General features: G+C 47.9%; 1 protein-coding gene across 2 annotated transcripts in view; it reads left to right on the top strand.

Annotated features, from left to right (window-relative positions):
* Positions 1-14,255, top strand: part of UBE2L3 (ubiquitin conjugating enzyme E2 L3) — a 57,384-nt gene extending 43,129 nt beyond the window's left edge. For both annotated transcript variants that reach the window (XM_010381786.2, XM_030914868.1), the window contains exons 3-4: positions 2,891-3,077; positions 11,776-14,255. In XM_010381786.2, the coding sequence (XP_010380088.1) occupies positions 2,891-3,077; positions 11,776-11,930 (342 nt within the window). In that variant the 3' untranslated portion in view covers positions 11,931-14,255. The remainder of the gene's footprint in view (positions 1-2,890; positions 3,078-11,775) is intronic.
* The last annotated feature ends 427 nt before the right edge of the window (positions 14,256-14,682 follow it).

The raw sequence follows: 14,682 nt of genomic DNA on the forward strand, positions 1-14,682 counted from the left end.
AGGGCTTCCTCAGCTCTGGAGATAGGTAGGGTTGGGGAGAGGCCAGAAGGTTCTTTGCTGGGTCATCTCTCAGGCTCCTGGACATGAGAGTGTCCAGGCCCCAAAGGTAGTTTTCCGGTGGTTCCAGGGGCAAGGAGCATGGTGCTGGCCCTGCCTGGTGATCACCCGTGGAGTGATCAGCTCAGGTCCCCAGGGTCCAGCCATTGAGCTGACTACTGCTTCCACCCTGGGAAAATTGAACTGGCCAGGACTTGGCATCAAGGCCATTATTTGGACTCTCACATTATATTCTGGTTGGGTTGTAACTTACCTCTGGTACAACTCTACTTGTATCTTCAGAGAAGATCAAGAGATATTTGCAAAAACATTATCTGATAAAGGACTGTCGAAAGGACAAAGAACACTGAAAAATCTGTAATAAGAAAACAACAATAAATAATACTGTGCACCTCTTACAATGACCAAAATCCAGAGCACTGCCAAATGCTGCTGAGGATGTAGAGCAACAGGAACTCTCGCTCTTTGCTGGTGGGAATGCAAAATGGTGCAGCCACTTTGGAAGACAAGTTAGGCAGTTTCTTTCATTTATTTATTCATAAAATCTTTTTAACAAAGAAATTGAGTCTCACTCTTGCCCAAAATGGAGTGCAGAAGCGTGATCACAGCTCACTGCATTCTCAAACTCCTGGGCCTAAGAAGTCCACCCTTCTTAACCTCTCAAGTAGCTGAGACTACAGGCACATGCCACCATGCCAGGCTAATGTATTTATTTTATTATTATTTTTTGAGGTGGAATCTCGCTCTGTCACCCAGGCTGGAGTGTAGTGGCGCAATCTCAGTTCACTGCAACCTCTGCCTCCAGGGTTTCAGCGATTCTCCTACCTCAGCCTCTTAAGTAGCTGGACTACAGGCGGGCACCACTGCGGTCTGCTAATTTTTTTGTATTTTTAGTAGAGACAGGGTTTCACCATGTTGGCCATTCTGGTCTTGAACTACTGACCTCAAGTGATCTACCCAGCTTAGCCTCCCAAAGTGCTGGGATTACAGATGTGAGCCACTGAGCCTGGCCCAGGCTAATATGTTTTATTTTTATTTTATTTTTTGTAGAGATGGGGTCTTGTTATGTTGCACAAACTGGTCTTGAACTCCGGACCTCAAGTGATCCTCCCTCCCTGGCCTCCCAAAGTGCTTGGATTACAGACAGGAGTCACTGCTCCTGGCCCAGTTTGGCAGTTTCTTACAAAAACTAAACATACCTCTTACCATTCAATCTTGCAATTACATTCCTTAGTATTTAGCCAAATGAATTGAAAACTTGTATCCACATAGAACCTGCACACAGATGCTTATAACAGCTTTGTTCATTAATTGCTAAGGTTTGAAAGCAACCCAGATGTCCTTCAGTGGGTTAATGGATAAATTGTACATCTAGACAAATGATATTACACTAAGAAGAAATGAGACTGGGTGCAGTGGCTCACACCTGTAATCCTAGCACTTTGGGAGGCCGAGACAGGCAGATCTCTTGAGCCCAGGGGTTTGAGACCAGCTTGAACAACATAGCAAAACCCAGTCTCTACAAAAGTACAAAAAATTAGCTGGGCGTGGTGGTGCCTATCTGTAGTCTCAGCTACTTGGGAGGTTGAGGTGGGAGGATTGCTTGAGCCTGTGAAGTCAAGGTTGCAATGAGCCAAGATCATGCCACTATACTCCAGTGGGCAACAGAGCAAGACCCTGTTAAAAATAAATAAGTAAGTAAATATGAAGGGGAGAAAAACAAGTAACAGCTGGGCACAGTGGCTCATGCCTATAAACCCTGCACTTTGGGAGTCCGAGGCTGGCAAATCACTTGAGGTCAGAAGTTGAAGACCAACCTGGCCAACATGGTGAAACCCCATCTCTACTAAAGATACAAAAATTAGCTGGGCATTGAGGTGGGTGCCTGTAATCCCAGCGACTTGGAAGGCTGAGGCAGGAGAATTGCTTGAACCCAGGAGGTGGAGGTTGTGGTGAGCCGAGATTGTGCCACTGCGCTCCAGCCTGGGCAACAGACTCTCAAAATAAATAAATAAAAAGAACAGAGAGCTTCTAACAACAAATTTATTTCTCAGTTATTGAGGCTGTGAAGTCTGAAGATCGAGGCTCCAGCAGATTCAGTGGCAACTGAGGGCCTGCTTTGTGGTTTATAGATGGTGCCTTCTCACTGTGTCTTTGTATGATGGAAAGGGCAAGGCAGTTCTCGGGGTCCTCTTTGATAAGGACACCAATCCCATCATCACCTAATCACTTCCCAATGGCCCCAACTCCTAATACCATCACATTGGTGATTAGATTTCAACATAAGATTTTTGGGGAGATACATTCAGACATAGCAGCTACATATTGCATGATTCCAGCTTGTCTGATAACCACATAAAACCTATAGAATATGCAACACCAAGTGTGAGCCCTAACATAAACTAGGGAATCTGAGAGGTCGTGATGTGTTAAGGTAAAAGGTTCATTGATGGTAACAAATTTGCCCCTCTGGCGAGAGATGCTGATAGTGGGGAAGGCTGTGTGTATTTAGGGGCAGGGGGTATATAGGAACTCTGTCCTTTCCTCTCAGTTTTGCTGTATACCGAAAGGTGTTCTAAAAAGTAAAGTCTGTTTTTTAAAAAAAATCTAAAGAGACCAGGACATCAATCTCAAACCTTTTCTCAGTTTAGCAGATACCTTGCTCTAGAAATACTAATGGGTGGCTGGGTTGTCCTGAAGGTGGCAGGGTTTCAGTTGATACTTGAATCCCTTGAAATAAATTGATTTTTCAGATAAACAATTGAAACATTCCTGTCTTGGCCATAGGTTTATGAACCATGGTGTGTTCATTTTGATCTCTCATTCCTTCCAGGACAACCCTCCATATGATAAGGGGGCCTTCAGAATCGAAATCAACTTTCCAGCAGAGTACCCATTCAAACCACCGAAGATCACATTTAAAACAAAGATCTATCACCCGAACATCGACGAAAAGGGGCAGGTCTGTCTGCCAGTAATTAGCGCTGAAAACTGGAAGCCAGCAACCAAAACCGACCAAGGTAAGACATGTGCCTGTGTCTTCCTCGGAGGCGGTCTTTGGGGGTGCTGCTCTGGGGTGGGGGTTTCTGATACCAGATCAGACAGAATCCAGAGAATCTTTCCTACCTTACCAGGTACACGCAAAATGTAGCTGAAGTCCTGTCAGGCCTTGTGGGAATGGCTCATCTCAGCTGAACTTTTGACCTGTACAGGGATTGAGGAGGCCTTTCCAGTGCTCAACCCTGGGCTGCTGTCCACAGTGGGAACACATATGGACAGACAAGCCCAGTGGCTTGCTGCCGGTGCAGAGGGGTTCAGGCCGTGGTTTCTGGAAGGGATGAAGGACTGTGGGGCTGCCTACAAGGGGAAGGGAGAGTGGGATTTAAGGTGGCATCACGCAGTAGTTAGTGCCTGAACTCAGACTCCAAGGAGGAAAGGAGGTTGGAGAGGGCCTTCCAGGCTATAGGAAGGGGGTGAGCTAGAGCCTAGTGGCTCAAGGGGTGATGTGAGCGGAGGGACAGAGGCAGATGTAAGGGCAGTATTCCCAGATGAAGGCACATGGTTGGCTTTAGTGGGCCTGTTATTCCCTGGAGTTGGATGTGGCTGTGCGTGGTGCATGTGTCTGTGTGTGGCTGTGTGAACATACACATGCTTATTCTTCTGGGAAGAGTATTTGAGTCAGTATTGTGGTTGTCCTCACTTTTGTCCCCTAGAAGTGACTAGAGTTTGTTATGGACTGTGTCTAGTTTTCATTTAATTCCAGACTTTCTTCAGAAGCCCTCATCTCATATTGTGGTAGCTTTCTTTTAATCTAAAGTCTGTTTAGATTAGAGTGGGTGAAGCTGGCACCTGAGAGGCTGCAAGTGAAAGGTTTCTTTGGGGGGTGCTGCTCTGGGGTGGGGGCTCATGGGTCCCTTCTGATGCCAGCTCCGACAGAGTGCAGAGAACTCCTGCCTTGCCAGGTGCACGCAAAGTATGGCTGAGGTCCCACCAGTCTCGTGGGAATAACTCAGCTGAACTTTTGACCTGTGCAGGGATTGAGGAGGTCCTGTGTTTCAGTGACTGAGAAAAGCCCTGGAAGGTGGCGTGGAAAGCCTTTCACAAGAAAAATCGAGCCTCACTTGTTGGAAATAATCACCATGAAAGGTGCCCATTAGACTCCCACACTGAGTAGAAGAAAGGATTGGGTGCTAAACATTCAGTCAGGGCAGAACAGTCTCTAGTGTGCTTGGTCCTTGTTTGTGTACAAGTTGATGTTTATAAAAGCTTGACACAGTTCTTCTCAGTGCACATGGCCTGGTCTGGTCTTGTCGTGTCGTGTCGTGTCCTGTGTCTTTTTTTGAGACAGTGTCACCTAGGCTGGAGTGTAGTGGTGCTATCCCAGCTCACTGCAACCTCCGCCTCCTGGGTTCAAGTGATTCTCCTGCCTGAGGCTCCCAAGTAGCTGGGATTACAGGCGCCCGCCACCATGCCCGGCTAATTTTTGTATTTGTAGTACAGACAGGGTTTCATCATGTTGGCCAGGCTGGTCTTGAACTCCTGACCTTAGGTGATCATCCGGCCTCAGCCTCCCAAAGTGCTGGGATTACAGGCATGAGCCACCACGTCCGGCCGACCTGGTTTTAACAGATTTCTAGCACTATTGAAAGCCTATAGCTGCATTTGATCAAGAGGCCGGGCGCGGTGGCTCAAGCCTGTAATCCTAGCACTTTGGGAGGCCAAGACGGGCGGATCACGAGGTCAGGAGATCGAGACCATCCTAGCTAACACGGTGAAACCCCTTCTCTACTAAAAAATACAAAAAACTAGCTGGGCGAGGTGGCGGGCGCCTGTAGTCCCAGCTACTCGGGAGGCTGAGGCAGGAGAATGGCATAAACCCGGGAGGCGGAGCTTGCAGTGAGCTGAGATCCGGCCACTGCACTCCAGCCTGGGCGACAGAGCGAGACTCCGTCTCAAAAACAACAACAACAACAAGAGTGTTCAATGATTCCTGGAGTCCTTGCTGAGTCATGTCTGTTAAACCACCATGCCTGGGGAGTGGCAGTCCTTCTAGGCCAGGCTGCCTAGGAAAGCCCTGCACCTCAAGTTCTGGCCACAAAGAGTTCTGGGACTCCTCCCTTACCTGTAGACTGAGAGGGTGGGGCTAGGGCCAGGGAGGCTCTCAGGAGATGGATGCACATGCTTTGCCGCCTCTCATGGGGCTGCTGTGTAGAAGGCCGTGGCAGGATTATTCACTTTTTACCTTCCTCTCCAGGTGCATTGCCAAAATGCTGTGCTTTTTCAGACTGTGGCTGCTTTTTTTTTTTCCCCCTAAAGAGCCAAATAACTTAGGGGCAGCTTTTAATTTTTTTTGTAAAAAGTACTGTTGACTTGGGATTTTTAAAGTAAAAATTTTGGTACAGGAGCTTTTCTGTGTGCCACGATGGACAGAGCCAGAATTGCTATTTTGTAATTTGGGACAGTTGAGGATTCCTTCCTAGAACATTACTATGTAGATTGTTTGTGGCATGGCCTTGATTCATCCTCACATGCATCAAGAATGTTCCTGGCACTTGATGGCCACATTCCCATGTTTGTTATCTATTACTGCATTATAACCCCTATCAAAACTTTGTGGCTTAAAGTAACACCAGTTTATTAGTTTTTACTCTGGAGGTTGGCTGGGCTCAGCTGCATGGTTCTACAGCTGACCATTCGTTCCTGGGGTCACTCATGCAGCTGTATTGAGCTGAGAACTCAACTTGGCTGGGAAGTGCTGGTAGGCATCGTGCACATGTGTGGAAATGGCATTAGCTAAGGCACTTTGGTTCTCTTTGTGTTCTCTTATTTTCCACAAGGTTAGATTGAACCCCTTCATAGCATGGTGGTGTCAGGGTTCCAGGGTGAAGGCACAGAACTGGTACAGTGTTGCTTCTGCAGATTCTTTTGGTCAGGCAAGTCCAGATTTAATGAGAGGGAAAATAGACTTCAGCTCTTGATGGGAGGAGCGTGCAGGATGGGAGATATGATGGCAGAGGTGGGACAGGCAGGCACGGATGCTGAGTCCCCTTGCTGCCTCCTCAGACCCACTTGGGCCTGCTTTTCCCAAATGGCAGCTCTTCTGGACATGCCATTCCTTCTCCCACCTGCCTGATTCTTCCTATGTTGGGTGTCCCTGTTTTTCTGGTGCTATTTCCTGACTGCTGTTGAGCTGCCACTGTCCTGCAAACCCGGCCCTTTCAAATGCTTCACCATTCCTTCATTTGCTTCTTAAATATGGGAAGTGAAAGTGCCACTTGAGGCTGGGCACAGTGCCTCATGCCTGTAATCCCAGCATTTTGGGAGACTGATGGAGGCAGATTGCTTGAGCCAAGGAGTTTGAGACCAGCCTGAGCAACACAGTGAAACCTGTCTGTACCAAAAAAAAAAAAAAGAAAAGAAAGGAAAGAAAGAGAAAGCCACTTGTGCCACCCTCCTGCTGTAATCTTCCAGTGCTCTTCCTTTGTCCCAAGAGCACCTGCTCATGATTTTTGTCTCCTGCCCTTGTCCTTAGAAACTTCGGCATTCCCAAGTATGGCTTCTCCCAGATCCAGCCTTGAAGTTCTTTGACATCCTCAATTCACAGCCTCTAGCTAACTTTAGCCATCTACAAGTACAGAAAAGTAAGCATAATGGAAGAAATAGTAATATGAAAAGATGCTTATATGACCCAGCAATTCCACTCTTAGCTATATCTACCCAAGAGAAGTGAAAACATATGCTCAGTAAAAACTTGTACACAGATGTTCATAGCACCATTATTCACAATGGACAGGAAGTGGAAAGAGCCCAAATGTCCATCAGTTGGTGAGTGAATAAACAAAATGTGAGCCGGGAGCGGTGGCTCAGGCCTGTAATCCCAGCACTTTGGGAGGCTGAGGTGGGCGGATCACCTGAGGTCAGGAGTTCAAGACCAGCCTGGCCAACATGGTGAAACCCTGTCTCTACTAAAAATACAAAAAATTAGCTGGGCGTGGTGGCGAGCGCCTGTAATCCTAGCTACTTGGGAGGCTAAAACAGGAGAATCGCTTGAACCTGGGAGGCGGAGGTTGCAGTGAGCCAAGATTGTGCCACTGCACTCTAGCCCGGGCAAGAAGAGCCAAACTCCGTCTCAAAACAAAACCAAACAACAACAAAAAAGTAGTGTATCTCTACAATGAAATATTATTTAGCCATAAAAAGCAATGAAGTACTGTCTTATGGTACATAAACCTTGAAAATATGCTAAATGAAAGAACCATCCATGGAAGGCCACATATTGTATGATTCCATTTGTGGTTGAGCCTCATTGTTCATAGAGTCTGTGTTTGTGAATTTGCCTACTCACTAAAGTTTTTTGTAGCCCCAGAATCAATATTCTCAGCACTTCTGGTCTATCACAGACATGCGCATGTGCAGAGCAGCAAAAAATTTGAAGTACTCCGTGCACGTGTTCCAGCTGAGGTTGTGTGGTACCACACAACCTCAGCTGGCATAAGAATGCCCTGGCTTCTTATTTCAGCTCTCAACTGAAGCAAGTGGGCTCTCTAATGCCACACTTCTTGGATTTTGTGCTTTTTGTAGGTGATTTTGCTTTGGCCCCAAACGTGGTGCTGAAGTGCTGTCTGGCATTCCTGAACACAGGAAGGTCATGATATGCCTTTTGGAGAAAATACATGTGTGAGATAAGCTTCATTTGGGCATGAGTTATAGTGCTATTGAGTCAATATTACCTATTAAATAAGGTGTCTTTAAACACACATAAAGTTATATATTAATCAGTTGGCAAAAATGTGAGCAGAAGCTTGTTTGAACCTAAACCTCTGTTTCCCTTAGGAGCAATGATTCAGTGTCATTAATTCAATGTTCATGGCAAGTTTATAGAACACAAACACTACAGATAAAATTCAGCTGTATATGGGATGCTCAGACTAGGGTGGATCCATTGAGACAAAGTAGATTAGTGATTGTCAGGGTCTAGGAGGAGGAGAATAGGAAGTGACCACTGAGAGTGGGTTTTCTTTTTGGGGTGATGAAAATGTTCCAGGCTGGGCACAGTGGGTCACGCCTGTAATCCCAGCACTTTGGGAGGCCGAGGTGGGTGGATCACATTTCGGCTTTCCAAAGTGCTAGGATTACAGGTGTGAGCTGCTGCACCCAGCCTGTTGTATGTTTTTAAGCCCCTACATTTTGCAGAAAAAAAAATACTTCTGAGGAGCATTTGGGTTACGGAAGAGACCAAGAACCCAGGGCTGGATGGTTTATAAAATATAATTTAATGTGCTGTGCTGTATATGAAAAATGTTGATATAGGGCCACAGTTGTAGTTTGTAAAGCGGACATACCTGTCAGTGTTCTTTTTTTTCTTTTTTTTTCTTTTCTTTTCTTTTTTTTTTTTGAGACGGAGTCTTGCTCTGCCACCCAGGCTGGAGTGCAGTGGCCGGATCTCAGCTCACTGCAAGCTCCGCCTCCCGGGTTTACGCCATTCTCCTGCCTCAGCCTCCCGAGTAGCTGGGACTACAGGCGCCCGCCTCGTCACCCGGCTAGTGTTTTTGTATTTTTAAGTAGAGACAGGGTTTCACCGTATTAGCCAGGATGGTCTCGATCTCCTGACCTCGTGATCCGCCCGTCTCGGCCTCCCAAAGTGCTGGGATTACAGGCTTGAGCCACCGCGCCCGGCCTGTCAGTGTTCTTACTAGCAAAACAAGTTCAGCTCAGCTGAAGTTTATTATAATTTAGCTAAGGAACCAGAAATGCACCCAAAGGAACAGAGAAAGAATGAAATACTTACCAGTACTACTAAGTAAATTTAAAAATATTCAGACTTGAGGCTGGGCATGGTGGCTCACGCCTGTAATCCCAGTGCTTTGGGAGGACGAGGCAGGCAGATCAAGACCATCCTGGGTAACACAGTGAAACCCCATCTTTACTAAAAATACAAAAAAATTAGCCAGGTATGGTGGTAGATGCCTGTAGTCCCAGCTACTCGGGAGGCTGAGGCAGGAGAATCACTTGAACCCGGGAGGGGGAGGTAGCAGTCAGTTGAGATTGTCTGCACTCCAGCCTGGGCGACAGAGGGAGACTCCATCTCTGCTTCTCAATTAAAAAAAAAAAAAAATTAAGACTTGATCAAATTAGTGAAAGTGAAACTTTAGAAAATAATGAAATAGACAAATGGCATCTTTTGAGAAATAGGTCTTTTATTTTTAATTTTTATTTATTTATTTTTTTGCTATAGGGTCTTGCTCTTGCTCAGGCTGAGTATAGTTGCACAATCACAGCTCATTACAGCCTCAATATTGCGGGCTCAAGCAATCATCCCACCTCAGCCTCCCAAGGAGCTGGGAGTACAGGCATGTACCACCATGCCCAGCTAATTTTATTTTTTAATTTTGTAGAGGCCAGGTCTTGCTATGTTGCCCAGGCTGGTCTCAAACTCCTGGCCTCAAGTGATCCTTCCTCCTTGGCCTCCCAAAGTGCTGGGAATACAGGTATGAGCCACCAACCTCTGCATTAGTTACCAAGGTGATGATAGTGAGAAGTAGAAAGCCCAAGTATTCATATCAGAGAGTGAGGTGAAAACTCCTGATCGTGCCCCTAACAAAGTACTCACCCTGTCCTTAGCCCAGCAGGGTTTCTAAAATGCTAATACGGTGGTAATTCTCCTGTTACAGAGCCATTTCTAATCATGGGAAAAGAAAGGGAGCCACCTGTTTGTGCTCTTAGGTGACTGTGGTTCAGTTTCCAACCCTGAAGTCAAGAACAGCCAGGAAAAGGGAGCAGTCTCACACCAAGGGTGGTGTGCACTGAATACACTGTGGCCAGTGAGCCAAGGGTGGGCTTCGTTTATTAATTAAATAAATGTTTATTAAATCAAAATACACCTCCAGGGCCTGCTGCCTCTAGAGGTACAGGTGGCTTGTACCGGGAGGTGATACCATCTACCCCTGAGGAGGCTTGGAGACTGAATTAGAGGCCACCCTGGCCTGCAAAGAGCTTTCCAGGCCCCTTGCCCCCACTTGCTGTTGACAGTCCACCCTCCTTGCCCAACCATCCCCTAGCCCCAACAAACGTGGAACCTGTCAGCCTTGCATGTGCCATGCCCTCCTCACCTCTGCCCCACTGCTTCATCTCTACCCGCTGTGGTCACAGGAGCCCTCTCTTTCCCCTTCTCTGCATGGTAAGAAGCAGAGGTTAGGCAGGTGGGCTTTGGACACCAGGCCAGGAGTACTTTGTGCTGTGGCCCTCACTGTGTGCTGTTGAATGATTGTGTCTTTGCATATAACTCAGCCAGCATCAGCATTTTGTTTTATTTATTTATTTATTATTTATTTATTTTTGAGATAGAGTCTTGCTCTGTCACCCAAGCTAGAGTGCAGTGGCACGATCTCGGCTCACTGCAACCGCGATCTCCTGGGTTCAGACGATTCTCCTGCCTCAGCCTCCCGAGTATCAGGGACTATAGACATGGGCCACCATGCCTGGCTAATTTTTTGTATTTTTAGTAGAGACGGAGTTTCAGTTGGCCAGGCTGGTCTTGAGCTCCTAACCTCAGATGATCTGCCTGGCTAGCATCAGCATTTTAATCCATTTCTTGTAATGCTGAGTGAACGATATGAGCCCTCAATAAGGGAATTGTGGCATCAGCAGTTCGGAGAAGAGGGGCACCATTTTACAATGGGAAGAAACATTCTGAGGGTGCTGATCCTGACAGGGTTGGGGTCAGCTGTGGCATAGTATGTGAGGAGGTGTGGGTAGCTGCTGCTTCTGATTCCCCACTATCCTTCCACCCTGGGGCACATCTGGGCTATGGCACCTAGGGGGAGTACTGTGGCACCCATCAGAGCCATCAGTGTGACATCTGCCTGTGGTCTTGACAGTGTGATGCGATGGCGGTTGTCAGCTTCCCATTGGCTGGCCCCAATGATCCTTTCTGGAGGGTGCAGAAACTCCTAAGGGTCTTCCAGAGTTGGGTCGTTGCGCATTGATAAGTACAGTGCTGCCACATACCCTTCTTTCTAGTGCCCAGTCAGTCACCTTAACCAAAACTTCCCTGAGCCGAGCATGGTGCTGGGTGCTGGGCTGATGCAGGGAAGTTCTACTCGGTCCTGCCCCGAAGAAAGTGACCCTGTGTGCATGTGTGATAGTGAGCAATTCAATGCTAGGCCTCCTATCTCCAGAGCACACAAGAGGACTGGATTAGCCAGGCATGGTAGTGCGCGACTGTAGTCCCAGCTACTCGGGGGACTGAGGCTGGAGGATTGCTTGAGGTCAACCCAGGAGGTTGACGCTGCAGTGAGCCAAGATGGTGCCACTGCACTCCAGCCTGGGTGACAGAATGAGACCCTGTCCCTCCTCCCCAACGCCCTGCCAAGATAAAAGGGCTGGGAATAACTGAGGGCTAAGACCTCACCAGGTGTCAGGTCAGGAAGGCTTCCTGGAGGCGGAAGCACATCACTGTGAACAATTATGCACCGTAGTGTTAGCTATTTGTTGTCCATCAATGTCTCCTAATCTTTTTTTTTTTTGTCTCCTAATCACAGAGGAAATATGAGTTTTCTGGTGGTCAGAATTTTGGATAGATAGGCTGCTTTGGCTTAAAAGCACATTAGCGATAAACCAGTGGTAAAGCCAGAGTTTTGTTCCCGGGATTAGCTGCCTCTTGCCTGTGCCATTTCTGAGACTGTGTTAACCCCCCATGCCTTGTCCTTCTCTTGGCAGTAATCCAGTCCCTCATAGCACTGGTGAATGACCCCCAACCCGAGCACCCGCTTCGGGCTGACCTAGCTGAAGAATACTCTAAGGACCGTAAAAAATTCTGTAAGAATGCTGAAGAGTTTACAAAGAAATATGGGGAAAAGCGACCTGTGGACTAAAATCTGCCACGATTGGTTCCAGCAAGTGTGAGCAGAGGCCCCGTGCAGTGCATTCAGACACCCCGCAAAGCAGGACTCTGTGGAAATTGACACGTGCCACCGCCTGGCGTTCGCTTGTGGCAGTTACTAACTTTCTACAGTTTTCTTAATCAAAAGTGGTCTAGGTAACCTGTAAAGAAAGGATTAAAAATTTAAGATGTTCTAGTTCTGCTCTCTTTGTTTTAAAAATCACTGCTTCAATCTATTCCAAAAGAATGGTGTTTCTTTTCTTGTCCAATTTTATCCAAAATCTTCAAGTTGCATTTAGTCCATAATGTTTAAAAAGAAGGAAAAAAAAGGTTGTGGTTCCCTTTCTTCCCTACCCTTGCCACTCCCACTTTCTGGCACCGAGTTTATTTTTCACTTACTTCCCCAGACCCGGAGCCTGCCTCCGCAAAGGAGAAGAGACTGCCCTGGTGGTCCTGGTGGCTTTTCTTAGCACGTGTGGGACTGTTTCCCAGTGTGGGAGTTGGTTTAAATTCTCCTGACTCCAGTTTATAACATCCTTTTAAAAAATTTAAAAACAAACAGCCACACCCCTCCTCCAGTCCTTCTCCTCAGTTCTTGTGCGAATCTCCAGCTGATGTTACCACAGTAACATCAGTTAATTGGGCAAGCCCTGATGTCAGTGTGTGTAACTGACCTCTGGCCTGGCTTGCGCAGACAAACCCTATAATCACAGGTCTGTGGTGGCCCCGAAATGGGGGGCCTGCTAGTCAGGAGGATGCTGTGCACACTGTGTGTGATGAATCTCGCCAGAAAGGCTTCTGATGTCCCAGGTTGGCACTTCTTCCTGCAGCCATTGTAGAAGATCTGCTGGTCCTTGCAGGCAAAGCTACAGCCAGAATGTCCGTTTGAAATTCCCAGCTCATCTATCACCGAGTTTCATCTGAATGTGCCACGGAGCTTGCTCTCCACTTCCTCTGTGCAGCAGCCCCGCCACAGCCCTCCCTCGGCACACTTTGACCCTTTGTAGGATTGGAATTAGCAGGACTCGGCTATTTAAAGCACCAGTCTGGGGTCTCCTGGGCCCCTGCTGACCCCTTCCTCCAGAGCAGCTGGCCCAGCCCGGGAACAAGACGGACTTCCTCTCCCTTTGGACTCACAGCCTTTGCAGAGTCAAGCTCCACTTGAAGCTCACTCAGTAATATCCTTTCAATGTGTTTTATATTGTTTTGACTGCCTTTTTTTGTAGAAATAAAAATTGACCTTAGAATTTATCATCAGATAAACTTGTAAAGATTTGAATATTAATGTCTTTTCAAGGCAAATGGGATTGTCTCCGAACTAGTAGAGAATCCGTGTCGCTCTGACACCCCAAGGAAGCCAACGATCCAAATGCCGTGTGTCACCAACCCCGCTTCTGCCACTGGCGGCTTCCCTTCTTGGCTCTTAGGGGGACTAGATCCTGTGGAGATGACTTAAACTTTGCTTTTTGTTTTAATTTTAATTCTAGATCTTTCCGGGGTCTGATCTGTGCAGAAGTGGGGAGTGATGGGCAGGTTAGGCAGCCTAACATCATTCAGGCGCGTGGCCCCTGTGGTGTGTACATGAACTCAGCTTCTTTTGTCCTAGGTACGCCAAGGCAGGTTTCTGGAGACTCATGTGCCCAGGATGGCAAGGGCACTGGGCTGGCGTTTCCATATCTGTCTCTTCATTAGCAGAAAAATGATGATGATTTTTATTTCACTCACACTCCAATTTGTAATAAAATGCCAAATTCTGTCAGAAACTATCCAAACAAGCCACCATTTGTTCTTGTTGCTTCTCTGGATCCAGAAATGTTGCCATTCTTGGAAACTGTCCCATTGCTTCATATTTCTGCCAACGTAGCTCTGCCTGCCTGTCACCCCCTCACTGCGCTCTGCTCAGCACGGGAGGATACCTGTGTGCCAGCAGCCCCTCAGGGACTCTCAGCCCTGGCACTGGCACCCCAGGGTTGGCCCCGTCAGCAGAGGCCTGGCTTTCGAGCCAGTGGGTGTCTCTCCTTCGGGCCTGGGTGACTTGCTCCTACCAGCCATGCCCTCAGGGTAGGCTCTGAGCAAGCTGGCGAACAGCCTTGGCTGCTCCAAAACCAAAAAGCTGGGTCCTCTGGAGGAGGGGCGAGCTGTGGAGCAGCCACCCACTGCTGCCCCTAGCTCACTCAGGAATTCACACCCGCCTGGTTTCTTGAAGTGTGCCGGGTCCTTCCCTCTGCTCCCTACTCCCCACCACGGCAGAGAATAGGCTTTCTAAGATGCTGCGATCCCGTTCTGCTGCCCTTAATAAAAATGCTCTCAGACACTGGTTAGTTGTGTGGGTTTCTTCCTTCCTGGGAGCGGGCAGTGCCAGGGGCCTGTGCTCTTGGAGATGGGAGGGCTGGCTGGGGCCCAGGTCCTGGGGCTTCTGATCTCTCCCCATTCCCAGCCTCTCCAAAAGAGGTACATAGAGGTGTTCCTGCCTCCCTAGAGGGAAGGAGATGAGGTATAATCAACGAGAAAGCCAGACTCCAGACAGTCGGGGCCTGCAGAGGGCGCTCTTGGGTGTCTGGTGAGGGGACAGGGACTAACGTGTGGGTGCATCACTTACATGTGGGAGTCATCCTGGAGCCCCCTGGGAGTGTTACGATCCATGTTTTGAAGAGGCAAACCTGGGGTCCCAAGAGGTCACAGAATAAATAAGGGTGTGCCTGAGGGTGGAGCTGGACCATGTCCATGAATGGTGCCAGCCAGAA

The sequence above is a fragment of the Rhinopithecus roxellana genome, chromosome 13 (assembly GCF_007565055.1).
Source record: "Rhinopithecus roxellana isolate Shanxi Qingling chromosome 13, ASM756505v1, whole genome shotgun sequence".
Lineage (NCBI taxonomy): Eukaryota > Metazoa > Chordata > Mammalia > Primates > Cercopithecidae > Rhinopithecus > Rhinopithecus roxellana.